The following is a 21,990-nucleotide window of genomic DNA, read 5'->3' as shown; positions in this document are numbered from 1 at the left end:
GGCAATTTCATTCACGTAAATTTAGGGAAATGTCAATTTCTCTACAGAGTTCAGGCACTAATCTACAAACAATTTAATTTTACTAGAAAACAGCAAAGCTTCTTGGAAATCTACGTAAATGATAGATAAGAAGGCGCTTATTCAAGAGTATTTAATTAATAATACATATAGATTACACGATCTTAATGCACTGTTGTGGACCAGGGTCATGGAATACTTTTCACATTAAAATTACGTTTACAAAAACCCTTGTACATGTACGAACTTATATTCATAATGAGCATGGATTGAATGACGAACAACCATTTTTGAATTCAAAATCCCCGACAAAATACACTGTACGCAGTTTTCCATTGCTTGTTCATCGTTCCATTTGTTTAAATTAATCATCAATTATATATCATAATTTTTTTTCTCCTTGTGAAAAAGTAAAAGTTGAAGATAATGAACAGTGAAGAATCTCATAAATCATTAAAAAAAAGTTAAATGTAATCATATTTGGATTAATAAAGTATTACTTATAGTATTCAGAATTGATCACATACACGACGCTGTGCTTTTGTGTACACGTGTATGTGTGTGGTTTAATATTTACAATACACTTGCCAATCTGACACATATTACATGCTTACATACTTATTACAATGCAAGAAGGTTACAGACATAATATTTGTAGACTCACTCTTATTTACGTTTATTTAATGATAAAGCTTTTTTGCTGCAAAAAATTCAAATTTTCACATCTGCAAGTCTTTTCTCTTCAGTTGATTCAATAGATTGTAGATTAATCTCTTTGGTTTTCTCTTTATGTACTAATTCCTCTTTATCTTTTTCTTTCCGTGCGATGATAAATGTTGGAATTGATATCAGAAAAGAAATGGCTGCCAGCAGAGAGTCCACACTTTTGACAGTAAAACGCATATTTTCTATGTCATACAACTGGCACGCTCCTTTGGATCCGCACGTTTCTTTCCAAATTAGACAGGTACCGTCGAACAGTTTTCCATAGACAATAGGGGCCGGCAGAAACACTACAATTAAGAATTATAGTAATGAATGTATATATTTTCCCGTGATTTAAAATATGGATGAGATTTATTGGCCTCTTACGACTGTACAGGAACTTTATAGTAAGTCATGTTTTTTTTTTTAATTTTAATTTTACATCCTTTGATCTTTAATCATACATATTACCCCATATGCAAACTCAAATGTGGCCTGAACTCTCAAAAGGGGCCATGACTTGAACTTTGAAACGATCCTTGATTCAATAAAATGTCGGTGACCTTGGAATAAAAATTCTCAGTGTTCACACTCAAGTCTCGTCTCTCACGATAGACATGTATATTTTTTTGGGGGGTGGGGGGGATTGAGGGGGAGGGGGTGTTAGATACCACTCAATAGAAACTTGAGAGAATTCGATTGGAGGTAAGCCATAAATAATATAGTTTGGAACGGCCCAAACCAAATGAAGACAATAATGTGAAATTAAACATTCTTGAAACAGATTAGAAGTTGATGTATTTGCAGCGAACAGTTACCCTGATCTACATAAAAATCTTGCTGTAGGTGTTAATTTTTGTTTAGCTATTTCAGCTAGAAAAGCGATAGACATTCAATTTTTAAAACAATAAATTCCAGGTTAATAAGCAGTTCACTTATATAAAGAAATGAATAAAGAGCAAATTTAGTAAATAAATATTCTTGTCAGAGGTTAACTTGTAGGTTAATGAATAATGATGGTTAACCCGAGTACCTGCATGCATGTTGTTTTTTCTTAATTTATAATTTGCATATCTTACCAATCAAGGACAAAATAAATGAATGTAAACCCATGCCAAAAGATCTGTCCTCTTCCTTTAAAGATCTGCAAAATTCAAAAAAAAAAAAAAAAAAAAAAAAAAAAAAAAAAGAAATTAAATGGTAATGGCAATAAAAAAAAACTTCGGTTTTTTCAGTGAACATTTTGTATCCCAAAGCATACATCGATTGACTGCTTTCCTTCTTAAGTTTTAATTAAGTCAAATAAAGATCAAACTTGTAATTTAATATGTCATTATTTGTACATCTGTTTACTCAAATAAAATAAAACCGAAATTGTTACAAACACTCATAAAAATATTTTGTAACTTTGGAACAAAAAAAAAACTCAGGTAAGCGAGTTACTTTTTACTAGACAAGAGGCCCATGGGCCACAGCGCTCACCTAAGTAACTTTGGCCTTGCTGTTTTTCACCTGATTTCTCCCCCCCCCCCCGTACTTATTGTGGCCCCCTACCCCCGAGGGTCATGATTTGAACAATTTAGAATCTACACTACCCAAGGATGCTTCCAAATAAGTTTCAGCCTTTCTGGCCCAGTGGTTCTTGAGAAGAAGATTTTTACTACATATTTCTATGTAAAACTTGGATTCCCTATTGTGGCCCCGCCCTACCCCCGGGGGTCATGATTTGAACAATTTAAAATCTACACTACCCCAGGATGCTTCCACATAAGTTTCAGCTTCACTGGCCCAATGGTTCTTGAGAAGAAGATTTTTTTTAATATTTTTACTATATATTTCAATGTAAAACTTGGATTCCTTATTGTGGCCCCGCCCTACCCCCGGGTGTCATGATTTGAACAATTTAGAATCTACACTACCCAAGAATGCTTCCAAATAAGTTTCAGTCTTTCTGGCCAAGTGGTTCTTGAGAAGAAGATTTTTACTACATATTTCTATGTAAAACTTGGATTCCTTATTGTGGCCCCGCCCTACCCCCGGGGGTCATGATTTGAACAATTTAGAATCTACACTACCTCAGGATGCTTCCACATAAGTTTCAGCTTCTCTGGCCTAGTGGTTCTTGAGAAGAAGGTTTTTAAATAATTTTACTATATATTTCAATGTAAAACTTGGATTCCTTATTGTGGCCCCACCCTACCCCCGGGTGTCATGATTTGAACAATTTAGAATCTACACTACCCCAGGATGCTTCCACATAAGTTTCAGCTTCTCTGGCCCAGTGGTTCTTGAGAAGAAGATTTTTAAAGATTTTTACTACATATTTCTATGTAAAACTTGGATTTCTTATTGTGGCCCCGCCCTACCCCCGGGGGTCATGATTTGAACAATTTAGAATCTACACTACCCAAGAATGTTTCCACATTAGTTTCAGCTTTTCTGGCCTAGTGGTTCTTGAGAAGAAGATTTTTACTACATATTTCAATGTAAAACTTGGATTCCCTATTGTGGCCCCACCCTACCCCCGGGGCTCATGATTTGTACACTACCCCAGGATGCTTCCACATAAGTTTCAGCTTTTCTGGCCAAGTGGTTCTTGAGAAGAAGATTTTTAAAGATTTTTACTATATATTTCAATGTAAAACTTGGATTCCTTATTGTGGCCCCACCCTACCCCCGGGGGTCATGATTTGAACAATTTAGAATCTACACTAACCAAAGGATGCTTCAAAATAAGTTTCAGCCTTTCTGGCCCAGTGGTTCTTGAGAAGAAGATTTTTTAATGACCCCACCCAATTTTTGTATTTTCTTGATTATGTCCCCTTTGAACGGGACTTGGCCCTTCATTTTAACAATTTTAACTCCTCTTTACCCAAGGATGCTTTGTACCAAGTTTGGTTAAAATTGGCCCAGTGGTTCTTGAGAAGAAGTCGAAAATGTGAAAAGTTTACAGAGGGACGGACAGACGGACGGACGGACGGACGACGGACAACGGGTGATCAGAAAAGCTCACTTGAGCATTCAGCTCAGGTGAGCTAAAAAACTGGGGAAAATTTTCAGGAACATTGGACAAATATTCCTAAAAACCTAATTAATTCTCAATCCAAATGAACAACTTTTATTTAAAAAAAAAAGTCCATTACCTACTCTCCGTGCAATCTTGAGGATAAAATCAAAACATCTGATCTAGACTGACTGACAGTACAATAAGGGTGAAAATATTAATTAATATCTTTCTTGTTATTGATGGCGATGATGAATAATAAACACAACTTAATGAAAATCAGTAAAATATGCCATAAATTTTACTCTTCTTTTGTGATTTATTTCCTGCAATTTAAAGAATGCAACAGTCCATCCCCAACAAAGAAAAGACAATATATTGTTATTGTTATACCTTTAAAAAATTGTTCCTATATATAAATCAATACTAATAAAAATCTAACATTTCCAATGTTTTACTGAGCGGTCATAAAAAAATCGACGTTTGACCGCGGAGTGAGATATTGGACCTGTCGATGAGATGTTGGACCGCTTACGTCACACAATCGGCGGGGTTAGCTAAATCTCATTTGCATTCGTTGGTGTTCGACATACATGTATGTCAATAATAATAATTAAATAAATAAATAAATAAAAGGTATAATAACAAAACATTTATTGACTGGGTTAGAGGGCAACATGCGTTTTCTTGAACCCAGTCAATAAATGTATAATATTTATATCCCTGTCTTTAAATTAATCATGCTAGAGTACGTAGAGTACAAGAAACCTTCCAACTGATAATCATTTTTTTCTCCATTGACCAAATATCGATTGAGAATATCCAAATTGATACAATTAGTTACAGTATTTGAGTTTTTTCTTCTTCTGACCAACCATCAAAATTGATACAATTATTCAGGAAATTTATTTATTTCCAAAAAAAGTCAAGAAGTTCCAAATTAATTGTGTTTACTCGTAGGAACACGTACATTTAATTAGGAACATGGCTTAGGGGGCACAGGAAAGAGGAAAAGGGGCGTACCCCTCTTCCCCAATAATTTTGTCAATATTATATTGTATTCTATAGAATCTGCTTGTGCCCCCCCCCCCCTCAATGATAACGTCTGATGACAATTTTTTGGCTTGTCAAGGAATGTTTGCTTAGTAGTACGCCCAAATTGAAAATATTTAGTTTTGCCCCCTAAACCCCCTCCCCTAAAAATGAAATTGCTTCCTACAGGCCTGTTACTGCTTCAGATCAATAACGGGGTTTTCAAAAAGAAAAAAAAAGTAGAAAATATTTAGTGGACGTAACCATAACTCAAAATCCTACGCCTCTAGAAAGATCTGGATATACTTGTACCTCAGTAGGACTGTATACATTGGAATTATCCTCATAGTTCCACTGATGATTACGATCGTGGAGGCAATCAGGTAAGGGACGAGAAACTTACATCCGGAATCACATATTCCGGGAGAGAGGTTACCTTTAGCAGCGTGACAGTCAAAATAGACCTACAATATACAATACAGTATTAATATTTTGTAATTCCTTCATTCATATGGCCATGGTAGCTCCGGTTTGCTCCCACCTGCGACAAACCTAGGTCAAAAAAAGTAAGAAGACAGCAACTGTTCTTTTGCCAAGCTGCTTGGCACCCTGCAGCGGAAGTTGCGGGTCTATCGGGTGAGACTTTAGAAACAAAAGCCCGACAGACTTTCAAACGCTAAGGAATCCTCACTGCTCAACATGGCCCTGAGCATGAGTGAAAAGAGATGATGTAAATTTGAAGCCCTTTATTGGCATTTGCTAACATCTCATCTGAGTCGTGCAAGGTACGTAAATTTGCAACATTCCATCAGTTATTTTTCTTGAAACATAGAATAGTTCACCCCTAAAAAATCTTGCAAACTATAAAATACATTGCAACAGCCTCTGGTCATGGGTTGAGACTAGAGGGAGAGCTGATATTGGGTCTCAAAGATACAATGTTTGATACAAAGGCGACTTACAAATTAAAACGTTTCAATGTATACTTACATTTCTAGTAACATTTGTACAACCAGCATGACAAGGTGAGAAAAATGTCTGTCCTTCAGATGAACAGAGACCCAGAAACTCTGCATTATTACAATGGCACATTTTGTTTGAAATATTTGTGGATCTGAAAAGCACAATTTTAAACATACTGTAGAATGAACAATGGGAATCAGAGGCATTGGGAGGAACAAATTAGAGCCAGTAAGGTCTTTTTTTAAGAATTTGAATTACAAAAATTAGCACAAAACAAAACTTTATATTAGTGGAATATTACTACATATTAAATAAAGAAAGCTGTCATCTTGTTTGTCATACAGTTTAGTCATAATAATCCAAAAACGCGCCATGAAGAAAAGACAGTTAGTTTACACCTATTTACTGGCTATGAGGTCAACAACAAGTGTATTGTCCCCAAAACAGCAACTATTTCCCGAGGCGGTTTTGTTGTCGAAGGGAGGGGGGGGGGGGGTTATAAACTTGCTATTGTCCAAATAGTTAGTAAGTAGATGCTTTATTATACCGAAACATACTTTATTTATGTCCAACACTTTATTGAATAAAAGAAAGTACCTTAATGAAATGGGAATGAATTCGAATGATGCCGGTGAATAGTTACGACGACTGTTTCACCATGGGCAAATAGCACAAAAACTATTTCGCAGTAGAGGCTGCTTAGGGAAAAAAAAAACAGGTTTATTTGTCACATTTTTACATAGAAAAAATATACACCGAGGTATACATGTATTACCAATATCAGCTTGCCTATCTTATTAATTATTTTCAAATGTTTTACAGATTCCATTTCATGACTGACATGACATTTGCATGTTTGAAGGGTTCGATATTTCACGGAAAAAAGTTTTGTTTTTTAATAAAATATGTTTTGACTTCAGCTTTTCCATCGTCAACTTTCCTTATTTATGTAGTAATATTCCGCTATTGTCTGCATATGGTGTATATCTCCAAAATTACTCGATACTCAAGAGCATGCTCTGAGTACGATCAATTTTAAAGCCAGGCAAGATACTGACAGATAAGTTGATGATACAGTGCTTACAATTACGAGGGCTGTTCGGAAATTATTGAGACATTTACTTTTACTCAATAAATGACAGAGATAAATTCATGAAAATTCGTCAACATTTTATAAAGAATATATAAAACAAATGTGCAAAATTTCTAATTTATAGGGTATTTAGATAGGTTCCAGTGAAATTATAAACATGCATATGTCTATCGACCTGGAGAAGCATCGCTACGTCATATTAACGTCAACCGGAGATGTTTTCGCATGTGAAACGATCGGGAAGTGTCAACTCTTTTTTTCTCTCGCCCCCCCCCCCCCAATAATTTTGCCGATATGTAGTTTGCTATAGAAAACATAGATACTGTATCCTTGTGCCCCCTCAATAAAAACGTCTGATGACCTTTTTTTTTTTTTTTGCTTGTCAAGAAATTTTTATTAGTTGATAGCGCCCTCTCAACTGAAAATGTATAGCTGTGCCCCCCCCCCCCCCCCAAACTGAAATTGCTTCCTACAGGCCTGTAACAATCCTATGTACAGTTGTCAGTCAGGCGGAACAAATCTCAGTATAAGCACACTTTCTCCGAGGACAAGAATAACTCACTCTGTGTTACTCGATACAGGTATTCTCGGCAGCATTGAGCTGCGATGAATTTGAATTGTATATATATTCCTTAGAATTTAATCACATTGCTTTTATTCTGTCTGTGCTACTAGTGCTTGTCTGGGTTACAGTTAGTATGTTACGTATTGCTTGAATTATTTGAGCTTAATATATTTAGAATAACATACATGTACTTTTGTTTTCAGTCAATGTTCTAAGATCTTAGCTTAAGTTTTGAAACAGTAGGGCTACATATATCAGTAACTGTACTCCCTTGGATTTCATTTAGGCCTATATGATTTGCACACATTAATGGCATGTTTTTATTATATCCAGCGGAAATATGTTGTAAAATAAATAGCCTAGACATAAAGGATAGAATTCCAGAGACAGTATACATTACCATTATGTACAATGAGAAGTAAAGAAAAATATCAATTATTACATTTGGAGATAACAAACTCAGAATATCAATGAAAGTGTTCCTCCTACCTCTACTCACTGAAATAAAGATTTATGAAAAACAAATTGTTACATGTATTCAGCCTAATGTCATTAATAGGAACGGAAATCGACGGCTTTTTGCAGAGAAAAAAACCAAGCCCGGCCCTATAGGTCAGATCCTATTCATATAGAAGTGAACCTTTCATACAAATTGTTAGACCTTTGTTTTTATACTAAATTATTGATTATGTAGGCCCGTAGAACGCGGGGGGGGGGGGGGGGGGGGCTCCCCACTCTTTTTCTGAGCATAGTATTTCGCTATAGTAAAATTTCTTTTAGATGCTGTTTGCCCCCACCCACCCACCCCCCCCCCCCTTTTTTTTTTTACTTTTGATGTTGTAAGGTTGAGCACTGGCAAAATGAAGAATTTGGATAGTTAGTTTGTTTTTTGGTGTTTTTTTTTTTTTTTTTTTTTTTTTTTTTTTTTGTTTGTTTGTTTGTTTGTTTGTTTTTTTTTTTTTTTTTTTTTTTTGCCTGTCAGGTTTTTTTTTTTTTTTCGAAAGTTGGCCCTCCCACTTTTGAGACCGCTGCAACAGGACTGCTACGGATTATTCCGTCTTCCTGATCAATAGTTATGGCTCACGGCGGTGTGACTGGTCGACAGGGGATGCTTACTCCTCCTAGGCACCTGACCCCATCTGTGGATTTTCCAGGGGTCTGTGTTTTATGCCCTGTTCACAGATTGGTATTGCTTGTAGTTTTTTGGTTTGTTTGTTTGTTTGTTTTTGTTTTTTGAGAGCAATCACTGTTCTTTTCTTCACCTATTTCATTATGCATTAAATTATGTATATTCTTCCCGAACAAGGGATAGAATTTGACAAAGTTGAAATTTTCGGGATACTCGGAAATTTTAAGAGTGTCATAATGATAAATATCAAACACTTTACATTTATCTGTTGTAAAGGGATTTATTTATTTCAAGAGTTAGATAACACAAAGGTTACATGAAGTTCATGATGTGGTTAATTTCCAGACTTTCCTCATTTTTGAAAATACTGAATTCATCATGTGTATGAAAACAATAAAACCTTACATAGAAAAGTTTGTTTTCTGACACAGTAGTATGTTACTGAAAATTGCTAAATGAAAGTCAGAGTCCCTTATCCTCTGATGTTAATTAGAATAGGTAAGAAATGAAGCCGGTCTGAATCTTTAACAACAAAATTTATTTATAAACATTCTGGAATGAGTGTGTTGGGTTAAGGAGGGGGGGGGGAGCAAAATATCTCATATATTAAGTAGCTCATAGAAGTGATTTACATGTATTATTTACTACTAAAAATAATTTCCCATACACACAAACACACACATAAATTCATCTCTTTAGTCAATAGATTGTTTTCCTCATTCTACAATATATTTATTGACCTAATATACACGTGTAGAATCACTAGTTCTACATACTCTATTTAGGGTTATTTTCCCCCTGCCAATATAATTTTCGCCCTCTCATGCTTGAAAATAATACTGCCCAGTTTTGAATTCTCCCAAACACAGTAGTGCTAGAGAGATATACAGTAACTAATGTTTTGTTTTAATATGTCCGTTTTAAAATCGCCCTCTTACGAGGAGGGCGAAAGGGGCGAAAATTAAAGGGGGCGAAATTTTCTCTGTATTCAGTAGGTAAAGACATACCTTTCCGTCATAACTGTATGATTCTTACATCCAAGGAAAATGCTCACCATCTGAGAGACGGCAGTGACACCACTGAGAATCAGAAGCATCTTCAAGCACTTGCTTCTGGTCAGTTTGAGACGTGATACGATAAAACCTCCGAGGAATGTCCCTAAACATCCGGTCACTAAAGTTTGTACACCTGTAATGTTACAGTTTTAATTTTGGGTCTAAATCAAAATGAATATACCATACAAGTTTGATCTAAATTTCTAAAGACGTAAATCATATGATTGCAATTATAATATCGAAATTGGAATTATCAATACCGTATAATAATAATTATGCACACACTAAACTAGATCTTTTTAATCTTGTTCTTTAACTTTTACTTGCATTTAGTCTGAGTCCATTATAAGGACATGGGCTTTCATTTAAAAATTTCAAACCTTCCTTGAGATTTATCGAAAGTCTATTTGTGCCAATCTGTCTTAAAATTTAGTTGAGGTGTTTGAAATGTTCATTAAAAGTTTACTCGGACCAATATTAAAGATATTGAAGCATGCGAGGAGCTAAAAATACTAGTAAATATGCATGATTCACTTTTCAAAGACAAATTGAATAATGTACATGTTCGTGTTTTGACATTCTAATTAGAACAGTGAATTGGATATAGAGAAATGGACCACCCATTTTAATTATCGCTGATGGATTTGAGAATGCATTTCCGCAATGCACTTCGTAAAAAAATAATTTTACATTTTTTTTTTTTAAAATGACAATATTTAAAAATAATTTTCATTTCTCTTTCAGTAGGCAAAATATACTAAATGCTGCATTTATAGTAGATATGAAGTAAATTCATTTTTACTATATACTGAAGCATTTATAAGGTCTTTATTTTGCCGAATAAAACAGAAAACTACATACACTAAAATATAAAATGTCATAAAAAAAGAACATTCAATTTTCTGGTTTGAATTTTTTTCTATTCATATGGATTGATAAACTATGATAATAAAATTATAATTAAGGCTTACCCAGAATAGTGTTTGCTTTCCACGACGGTAAGTTGAAAATATTTTCAATATACTTCGGTCCAAATGAATTTACACCAATAATTCCAAACAGCTTTATTGAGTTAACCGCAACGCACAACCAGTAGACTTTGTTTTTCAGTAGCCTCTTTAGTACAAGTGGAAAAGCTGAAATAAAAATGGATATGTGTCTTAAAAATTATAAATATTGGAGATATATGCATGTACAGGCTTTTCATCTGTCAAATAGGAAAGCACAGTGTCAAATTTGTTGAGTTTTATAAAAAAAAAAAATTAATTAAGATAATTACATTTTTATCATCAATATATTAACTTACTTTTGATTAATTCCAAAAGAGAATATTCTGTTTTTTTCTTTGATTTCCCGTCAGGTGTCTGTTCTTCCTTGCGTTTTGTCTTGTCTTTTACTTCCGGTTCCGGTATGGTTCTGGGAAAGAATAGAACCAGGATGGACGGAATTAGAGCCAAAGATCCAAAAACAATAAACCCCAACCACCAGGCACCGATCCATCTTGGGTCTTCCGGGGTCATTGTTGTCTCTATCGAAATAATGATAAATTTATTTGATTACACTTAAAAAAAATGTACAGTCATGTATAATTAAGATAACCTTGAAATCCTTTACAAAAATAAAACAGAATACAGTTAGTGCTAAGCAGGTCCGTGGGGACCCATGGGGGTTGGGGTGGGAGTGGGGACACGGATTTAATAAGTTTTACGTCCTTGTGTATGGGAGAAAATACAAAGAAACTAAAATGAAAACCTTTAACAACTAATCCATAGATTTAGCTATAACTTAATGAACAGAAGTACATATTTACGTGTTTTCGTATGTGAGACTGTCAGTTTTTCGTGAATGCGAAGAACTTCAGTACTTTTTGCCGAAGATGCCTTATCGAAACAGAATTTTATAGCTGCAAATCAAATTTATTGGGAAAAAATTACTGAAGAATTATGTTAAATGAGTTTGCTCCAAAGAAAAAAAAAACGATACAGCTGTAACACAATCGTTTTTTTTTTTAATTATAACAATTTCAAATAATTTCTAAAGTGACTTTGTTCATAAAAAAAACTTTAAGTTTGACGCAGAATGAAATAAACTTGATTCTCGTCTTTGGAACTACAATAATTCAAGGAAGATAACAACGGAGTTGCAACACCTTTGTGAAAGAAAATAGATCTATAATGGTTGACTTTTCGAAAGCTGAAGTTTTTTTTTTTTCTTTTCGTAAGAGGCCAATGAACGGACTCCGGCTGTGCTTTATTCAAATACTTATTTTAACGAAAACCTTCAAAATTAATGTAATTTCATTTCTTTTGTCAAACTCTAAGATAACAACGCACTTGACAGGTTAAAATCAGGCCACTTGTATTTATCAACTGCTTCATCATTCGTGCCACAATTAAGTATTAATTGATTGACAGTCAACGGACACCTTTTGAAACGATGTTTATTGTGAAAATCACTATGTGTATTTCACACGATAAAGCACTTACCTTTCAAATTAACAGGTATTTTTCCGAAAAGGCCACCCATTATCAGCGCAAAAAAAGGCCCAAAAATTCCAAATGATGTAGATATTGCTGAAAGGGAATTTTAAAAAAAAAACTATCATGCAATGAACTGTTGTATACTCATAAAACCCATTGTCATAGTTACATTACTCAAAGTTTGACAAAATATTTTATCTGCTAATACAACTAAGAAAATATTTTAATAATAATTTAAAGAAAATTATTTACTTGTCATAGTGCTAGATTATACTGTCTGAAAAATTCTGTCGACAGTTCCTAATTTCTTTTTTTTTCTCTAAAACCTTTAAAAATATGGCTTTTACATTTGCAAGAAGGGATTTCTGCTCTATGTACGGAGTCACACCTCACAGATCGTAAATTTCGAGCTGTACATGATGTTTGTCTGTCAGACGGACGGATAGATAGATACATGTAGTTTAACCCTAACGAAAAAAGATTTGTCTCAATTTCTTCGGAGAGCACACACCTAAATACAGGCCAGTTTTGGTTTTGTCGGATGAACTGTCTAAATAGACCGTTCCCAGTGAAGATCTTGGCGATTTGGCAACTCCTTGAATGACGTAGCAAAGGGTGATAAAAAGCACAACCCATTTTGACTGAGAGACGTGTTCGTTTGGATCAATGACGTCACAGTTTGACGTAATATTTTGAGCTTTCGGTTGGCATAATGAATCCTTATTGCTTGAGTTAGTAATTATTCTGGATCTGTCGAGAGTTGAACGTCCATCAAAGACGAAATGTGGAAGACTACAGAGGAGCCCAGAAAGCCCAAATAATATTCCACAAATCGATAACACCCGAGGTATGTGGCCCCTGAAAACAAATTGAAATTAACTGCTTAAATATCAAATTATAACGATACATTTCATAAAGCACAGGGGTCGGCAATTTTGTCAATAAAGTGAAAATAAATGATAAACAGGTACAAATTCTGTCAGTGAGCTTTGCGATATATATGATCTCCCATGGTTTATGGTTGGATAATTATGATTTTTATCCAACTCGTTGTGTGCTACTCATCCGTGAGCATTTCGATGGAGTAAAACACATAAGTTGGATAAAAATAATATCCCAACCACAAACTACGGGAATTTCTTTAACACACGTTTTATACATAGCTCTGCTATCACACTGTTTTTATGATTACATATGATACCATTTTATTTGACTGAAAAACTTTCACATGTAAATAAAAATGTGACGTCACAACTGTTGGCATGATAACAATATCATATGACCGATATCTACAGTATAAAGGAGTAAACATGTGATAAAACTTCAAAATGTAGAAGGGAACATGTTAAATAATTTTAGATTAATAAATAGTTATGAAATTCATAACTTGAGAAATACCTGTGACCTAAATAGCTCATAAAAAGAACGGAAACGAGAAAACCAATGTCATTTCCGGCTAGAATGATTCCGCTGTCAGTGCTGGAAATGTCGAATTGTTTCTCAATGGTGGTAATTTGAGAGGACAGGTAAAACGACAAAGAACCTGTCAACATGGTCTGGAATCCAAAGATGAAGGAGAAAGGTAGAAGATGGGCGCAGCATTGAATGAATCTCGGACGGCACGGACCAATCCCGCAAGCCGTGTCCGCTGGGTTGATGCGGTCTCTACTTTCTTCTGCCTCTGTCGAGTGGTTTTCGTTTATGTTCATCACCCCCATTGTGAAGATTAAAATATTCCTCTGAAAAAAGTTTCCTTGCTTTGTATTTGTTTGCAGTTTTAAGCAGAAAGATACTGAGCAAATATCATAAAACATTTCTTTTCTTTTTAAGAAAATTGATTCCGTTTCCTGTACATGTATGTTTGTTGACTTTCATCACAAGAATCTCTGAGCAATTTCAGAGGAAGGAAAAAAAAACGTGCAGGATAAAGAGAATTTGAAAGACCTCTTTCTGCAATCCTTTTTTTTTTTTTTTTTCTTTTTTTTGAATTATTGAATTGTTGTTATTGCTTTTCTTTCCTTTTTTTTTTTTTTTAAAAAAAAACATTTTGTTTATATGTTTGTGGTTTTGTTTGCTTGTTTCTGTTTATATTCATTCAGTTTTTTTTTATGTTCCTTTTTTTGTTGCTTGTTTTTTTTTTTTTTTTTTTTTTTTTTTTTTTTTTTTTTTTAAATTGATTTTAAAAGGGCATATTTTTTTTCTTATTTTACTGGGTTTTTCCCCCTTACTTTTGATCGTATTTTGCATTTTCTTCATTCAGAATTGAATTGATACAGTAGGTTTCTAATTTTCATCTAAAGAAGTACACTGTCTAATGAAGTTGTACATGTACATGTCTTTTTTTCTCATGTCTTGATATTCCGTTGTTAGATGTTAGTCGAATAATTCCTTAGTGCACATATATCTATTGTGAATAATTATAGAATATATCACCGCAGAATTCCCTCCGATCTTGTAATAAAAATAATTACGATATAAAGACACAGTGTGCCCCCCCCCCCCTTCAAACACATCATCATAATTACATGTACATGTATATCTGATATAATGAAAAAAAACACGCATGCACGTGATCTCTAACAGAATAATAAAAAAACACGTGTAATAGAATAGTACATTTATTAAATAATTTTGCTAAAATGCATGTAAAAACGCTGATTGGTTTGAACGTTAATATGTTCTTACAATTCAACCAAATCAGTTGAAATAACAGGCATAATTGGACTGTTTTGAAAGTTATTAATATTATGATTCATGATCACTATATGAGGAATAATGTATTTGATATTTATATCTGTTGTTTGTAATATAATAAATTAATTAAAATTAAATCTAAATTATCGTATTTGCGTGGACATGTAATTGAGGCGGCTTCAGGCGCGGATCCAGGAATTCTTTGGAGGGGGAGGGGGGGGTTCCATCCCAGTCAAAAAAAATTCTAACCCATATATTTCTTAACAAGCAAAAAAAAAAGCTATATTTCCTTCCCCAACCGCATTAAATCCAGAAAATTTCTTGACAAGCAAACGAAAAAAAAAAGGTTCCGATACGTTAAAACACCTATTTCGTGGTGGTGATGGTGGGGTCCACGTTTTCTAGGGGGGTTCCAAAGTCATTTTTTATTTACTTCAGTATATATTTTATATAACTCTCCAAATTACAAGGGGGGGGGGGGGTCCGGAACCCACCCACCCCGACCCCCTCTAGACCCGCGCATGCGCCTTATACTTTTTTTAATTATTAAAAATATAATTTTTTGAATTTTATAATCATTTTTAATAAATGACACTTAAAGATTCACAAAAACTGTTCTTTTGTTTTTTTGGGGGAAAAAAAACTAGCTTCACTGAAGGCAGTTGCTTGGATTGAAAGAAGTTTTACTTAAATGCATTAATTTTATAAGTACTAAGTTGTTTGATTACATCGAAATACTATTTTTTTTTTACAGAAATAGATTTATCTCTAGGTTGTTGGATTATATCGAAAATGTTTAACTTTCAGCTTTGTGGAAAACAGTACAATTTGGGAAAATATGAGGCCGTTTAAAAAACATCAGTTTCTGTAATTGTTCTAATTATAATTAAAACTAGCTTGAAGAATGCAATTTTGACTATATTCTTTGTCTTGAAATGAAATCCATGCAGCCACAAAGACTGATCATCAAGGTCACAAGCGGGGTTGAACATTATTATACTTCACCGGTCGTTTTAAGTTGTATCTAATTAAATTTCTCATCTGCACGTGCATCGAAAGGTTTCCTTCTAAAATTTTATTTCACGATAAGACGTTGAAGCAAAAACGAAAACAGAGTAAATGGATTTTAGACAGGACTCACATAATATAAAAAACAAAACAAAAAAAAAACAAAACAAAAAAAAAAAAAAAAAAAAAACATGTGCATGTATAAGAGAAAGAACAAGAAAAACGAATTAGAGAAAAGGTATATCTAAAAAACAATATACATGAAAGGAATGAAAAATATATATATATGTGATATCCTGTATATATTTAGAAAATGTTTATTTTGTGTGTATGTAAATATTATTATGTGTATGTGTGAATTTACCTCAGTTAAATAAATGACAAATAAAATAAATACTTATTGAAAGAAATACGAATCAGTCTGTGTTTTAACTGCTATATTTAGATCTTTCGACACGGGTGACTTGTTTTGATTTCTTATTGGTTATCTTGTTTTGTGAGTTCAATCCCGTGCTGGTTGTTTCCCGGGCGAGGCAGATTTTGAAGTTCATTCAGATTTTCTTTATTTAGTCAACTTAGAGTTTGGGTCTTTGGATTTAAGGTTTGTTTTATTAGTATTCTTGTTTATTACTTAGCATATATATTAATTTGCCTATATTTCATTTAATAACCACTCGAATACGTATGCTTGGCGTGAACGTGTATTGCGTGAGAGTGCAGTAAGTTAAAACTTTTAAATATAGTCTAATGTCATGTTGCTTAAATTACGGCTTTAATATTTGCATTTTTATCATAATTCAAATTATTATTTTCATAGTCTTAAATGAGAGAACGACAGAGTGAGCAGGATTAAATAATCTCGTTAAATTCTCATAACACCTTTATTTTAGTAATTGAGTAAAATTATTTACACTGAATATAAAATTATAAATCCTAATATATTTATTATACAGGGAAACATGCAATTATTCATCGCCTTGAAGTATTTTACGTTTTGACCTTTACACCTCATGTGAGGTAAGGGTATATGTGTGTTTATTATTTGCATGAAATTGAGTTTCATGTTATTTTCTCTGTTTATACATTTATTTCAGTTCTGGTTACTGAAAGTTATATTCGTTAATTTTTTGGTTTATAATTCATAATTTCTAAATTGGAAGTATGTAATGATTTCTTTTCATATTTTGTAAGAGTAAATATTTCCATATGGTAATATCAGTAATATTCTATTATTTCTGGATAAAGTAATTAATTATAAAGATTATGTGAAATGAAAGTTCAGTGTAATATTTTACGATCAGAGATATAATTTTAAACTGACTTGATAATATTTGTTTATGCCATGCATTGATTTTAATATTTTTGTTACAGGGTTTATTTATGTTGAATATGTAAAAAATAATTCCTCCAAAAGAACCCAAGAAATCCTTGTTATTGGGGAAAACAGGGGTTACATATAATACTTACAGGGATAATGAAAAAATAAACAATTTAATGCATGTACAATTGTTTTACATCAGAGATCAGGTGTACATGTGTAAACAGATAACTCTTGTTTTTTTTTCTATGTTTTACGTCAAGATTTAGCCCCAGGGACCAGTTTTGGTTACACGAGGTCAGAAAGTAGGATAAACGATCTTATATGTTATTCTGGAAGAAGGTGACAAATTGGGATGAAATAATTATAGATATTCTTATTTTCTCTAAAGGTAAGGAATGGATTTATTTCCTAATAAATGCTAATTAATCATAAAATTAAATAAATATAATTTTTTTTATATAATCTTATTACGAGATAACAATCTATATTTTAAAAGGGGATAAATGCCTTAATATATACATGTAGAGTAAAAAAGTATGCTTGTATAGTATTTGATCTGTAGTCCAGAAGTTAAATAAATTCAATTCAGAAACTAAATATTACTTTAAAATTTCCACATATAAACACACATACAAAATTTAAAAAAAAAATGAAATGAAATATTAAAATCGCTTAATATTCATATAGGTATACTAATATAAATTTGCAATTACGTAAAATATTAGCAATTGTTAAATGCCATTTAAAGGAGTCTTTTCATCGTATTGACCTACTTAATCTGAACAGTAAAAAATCGAATATACTGTCTTTATTAGATTATAAAGCATTGTTCAGATCATCTAGGTCTATAAAAAATCATATTCATATATGCATATTACAACTTACCTATAATAGGTTATAGAGTGTCCGCTATCTCTTTATTGTGTTGTAAAAGCTTATGCCTATCAGTACACGTTATTCATTCACACATCACATCCCAAGTGTTTTACCTGTCAAAATTGACAGACGGAGTTTCCGAGTTTACCTGTCCAATTCAAGGTTAGTCAACTTATGATGTTATTTCATGTCTCTTTACGACTCAAATGATTAAAGGTCAGTGCAGATCCAATTTATATAAAAAATGATGTATCAGTTGTGTTATATGTTACTAGACAATAACACGTGCTAGCAATGCACGAGTACCTGCAAGTATTATGAAACATGGAAAAAGAACGTACTACTCAAATTATAAGATTTCTTGAGACTCCCAGACTGGCGAAGGCGTTGAATTGGGCCATTAGAATTTCCTCATTTGACCAAATGTATCTTTTTTATCTAGCTGTTTAGATTTGGAATCAAGAAATCTAATTAACACATATCCCAATCCTGACGCATATAAACACTTGCGGAGGAGGAAAATCAGTGCTTTGATTCTAGTTTTCTTGCAAACAAAGATAAGACACAAATTCCATCGCATTTAAAGGAAAATTATGGAACATTTTTCACTTAAGTCAGGGAATATATCAAACGGAATTATATATTTTATAAATAAGTTTTGTAAAAACATTAATTGAAAGCATAAACGCTAAATGCTTGCAATAACACCAATGATATATATTTTTCATTATTTCTTTAAAATATACTACTTATAATTATTTAGTGTTAATGATGAAGCGAATATGATGCCACATATTAGAATTATCATCAGAGGTTATTCAAAAAGAACCCGGAAGTCTGATAGGAGGACCCTCGTTACATGTACATGTACACTGTAAGGCCTATAATGAAAATTTTAAGTGTGCTCTTGAAATTTCTCTAACTGAAAATGGATTCCTAAGTATTTTAATTCGCCTAAATGTGCCTTTTGTTCGTTTTGTTTTTCGTTTGTTTGTTTAACGTCTCTTGGAGAATTTTTCACTCGTATCTCGGCACTTACGGCCTCTTAGCAATGAGGGAACGTTTTCATGCCAGCACCTATTGTGACACTGGACCTCGGTTTGTTTAAGGAATAACTGTCTTATTTTTTGGATTCATGATGTGATCAATCGAGTGGCTTGCGTGATAATTTGCATAAAATTATCACGCAAGCCAATCGATTGATCATCATCATGAATCCAAAAAATAAGACAGTTATTCCTTATATTTACATGCTCCTGATTCTGCAAATTCCCGTGCTAATAGCCCCGCTTCTGTCTCTATTTGTCCCGCCCCGCACGTGATTTTTTTTTAACCGCGCCTATCGATGAACCAGTAGATTTATGTAGAAATAAAGTATTTTTACAATTTGTAATTTTATCTTGGACAAAGACATTGGAAATGTAAATATAATGTCTTATCCGAAAGACTGGTCTCTCCACATTCTGCAGTGGGATTCGAACAGGCGAGTCTTATACTCTAGAGCAAACGCTTTTACCATTGCGCCACGTGGACGATACTTTTGTTCCTAATGCATCCTGATTCCATTTTAAATGATTTACTCAAAAATGTGTACCTATCACAAGTAGTAATTCAAAAAATAAGAAGGGTAGAGGTATCAAAAAACGTTTTTACATACTTTTTTTTTTTTTTTTTTTTTACATATGCGATATACCTGATGTAACAATAATCGTATGAGCTTCCAGGGCTGATATGGATATATATCACACCCTTTGTAGATTAAACCATAAATAAATTAAAAAAAAAGTACTAGTGATAATACACATTTTTTTGTTCATATTCTCTGTAAAAAAAAATGTTAATTTATTTTTACATTTCCATCAATCGGATTTATGTAGTGAATAGGTTATAAATCCATTTATCACAGCGAACCAGTGGAATGATGCGCGCGCAACATCTGCATGTGAAAAGCATTTGCATATTCCATTCTCTCATCATTTCCCAAAGTTACACCTTTAGGGTCAATCGAAACTTCTCGGGCCTTTCCGACAAGCGGAAAAACAACCTCGAATGTGTTACGTAGGCGTCCATTTCAACCCCCCTTTTCATAAACTTTGCAATAAATGAAAGGAGGCCTCTTATCTGTAGAGTTTGGAGCTTAACTTTACTGAATGTAGAAATATCACCTAAAATATACTACAGGAGTGACCTATAACTCTGTCTTTCCAATGCTTTAATAAATAGGAAGCGACTCCATCTTGTATAAATTTTTAACATCCGGTGATGTTAATACATTCGAGGTTGTTTTTCCGACCTCTTACGGAAAGACCCGAGATGATGCGATTGCTTTAGGGTATGCTGTAAACTTTTAAGAAATTTTAAAATATTGCACAAAGACGTTGTCAAATTAAAGACTGTTGCGCATAAAGATGATGATTGACAGATTGTTCACATTAAATGTACCGTTTGTATACCCCAGCATGCTAGATCCCCAGTAGTTGTGTGCAGTTTAATATGTTGACGGTGCGACCGTTGGGGCGAGCGCAGTGTTCACTTCATTATTATGATCCTTCTCTTTATCCTCTTCAAACCGCACGAGACATTTGGAACGTCTAGACTGTGACGTCACATGACGTCGTATGTTAGCTGCATTTCCATAAACAAAGTTTAAAAAGTGCAAATATTTTAACAAAGAACGTTTAATCTACTATTTGCATGCAATATCCATTAAATTAAGGTGAGCTTATTTTGTGTGAATTTTTAGTTGTTGTCACCGCGTGAACGAAGTTAGCACCGAGAACAAGAAGCGATGCATTGTGGGTCAGAATTACTGCGGAAAAAAATTCTATTGAATGAATGTGCAGTAGTCCGAATTTTCTCTTCGCCCAGGCGTTGTCGTTAGAGCTCGCAGTGACGAGCGGCGCTTCGCGCCGCTCGCTGCGCTCGCTATTATACTAAGTATGTAATAAACATTAATATACATATCCTTTTCCATATCAGACCCTGTATCAGCCCTCGACCAGTATAAGCCCTCGGTCCTTCGGCCCTATGGCTTATATTGGTGTCTCGGGCTGATACAGGGTCTGATATGGAAAAGGTGTGTATTATTCTCTAAGATAATGAAATGTATGGAAGTTAAAAGGTTCTTTAAGTCATTTAGGTATATATCCATTACTTGAAGAAACATCGATTTAACGCAATTGTGGTAATACATTTTGCTAAACATTCATATGACTATTAGACATATTCTGTTTTTGCCTGTGTTTTTCCTTCAACTACTGCATATAAAAGCAATTTTCCGATTTCACAAGCTTTGAATGTTTAGAATTCTGACTAATTGATGGTTGTCTTTAAGGTGCTGTTGTGCCTGAATTGATCTTTTAGGATTGATCTTGTCGTTACCAAACTAATTAAAATCAGACTTCTTAGATTCACCCTGTACTGTACATGTACATGTATATTACTCTTCGTAACACAGAGTGCATGTATACGGCGCGGATCGAAGGCTGATTGTGATTAGATTGCTATCGGTACAGGAAGATTCGGAGAAAATCTTGAGATCACTTTGCTTCAGAAGCAGGATTTCACCTACATTTTCTGCATGAATGACGAGGTTAAAGTGTTTGGAGCAGGTTCATTCTTAACTAACTATATAAGCCCTATGTTGACCAAACTTGCATAAATGATATATCTAAGGATGCACCCTACTGGACTTGCTTCAGAAGCTGGATTTGACGGACAATTTTGGATGAGTGAACAGGTTAAAGTTCTTTGGAGCAGGGTCATTCCAAAGTGACTATAAGCCCTGTGATAACCAACTTTGCATTGAAGATACATTTATTGACTTTGCCTTACATAAATATAACATTCGTTGAGGTGAGCTCTGTAATCTCTGATAATCTATATGTTAAATTCGTTATAACGAATTTAATTCGTTATAGCAAATTTTCAGAATTCGTTAAAACGAATTCAAAATTTTCTTATAACGAATTAAAATCGTTTAGACGAATTTCAAAATGTGTTATAACGAATTAAATTCCTTTTAGCGAATCCAAAATTCAATAAATA

General features: G+C 33.6%; 1 protein-coding gene across 1 annotated transcript; it reads right to left on the bottom strand.

The window, feature by feature from the left end:
• Nucleotides 1–729: 729 nt before the first annotated feature.
• On the bottom strand, nt 730–13,762 carry LOC133188207 (solute carrier organic anion transporter family member 1C1-like). The gene is made up of 10 exons (XM_061323586.1): nt 13,443–13,762; nt 12,556–12,902; nt 12,051–12,137; nt 10,871–11,092; nt 10,536–10,700; nt 9,517–9,697; nt 5,750–5,873; nt 5,072–5,223; nt 1,803–1,867; nt 730–1,031 (listed from the first exon to the last, which is right to left on the bottom strand). Exons 1-10 carry the CDS (start codon nt 13,760–13,762, stop codon nt 730–732), a joined length of 1,965 nt encoding a protein of 654 aa, XP_061179570.1.
• Between the last annotated feature and the right edge of the window lie 8,228 nt (nt 13,763–21,990).

Source organism: Saccostrea echinata, unplaced genomic scaffold (assembly GCF_033153115.1).
Source record: "Saccostrea echinata isolate AGI-Se365-2 ecotype Australia unplaced genomic scaffold, CSIRO_AGI_Sech_v1 ptg000016l, whole genome shotgun sequence".
Classification (NCBI taxonomy): Eukaryota; Metazoa; Mollusca; class Bivalvia; order Ostreida; family Ostreidae; genus Saccostrea; species Saccostrea echinata.
The sequence above is the reverse complement of the archived record's forward strand: the minus strand, read 5'-3'. Positions and strand labels throughout refer to the sequence as shown.

Coding starts and splice junctions, on each gene's coding strand:
- LOC133188207 (XM_061323586.1), bottom strand. CDS start 13,762: ATGGGGGTGATGAACATAAACGAAAACCACTCGACAGAGGCAGAAGAA. Junction 5,874..9,516: donor CATACAGTTATGACGGAAAG/GTATGTCTTTAC, acceptor TGTGCTTTTCAG/ATCCACAAATATTTCAAACA. Junction 5,224..5,749: donor GTACAAATGTTACTAGAAAT/GTAAGTATACAT, acceptor TGTATATTGTAG/GTCTATTTTGACTGTCACGC.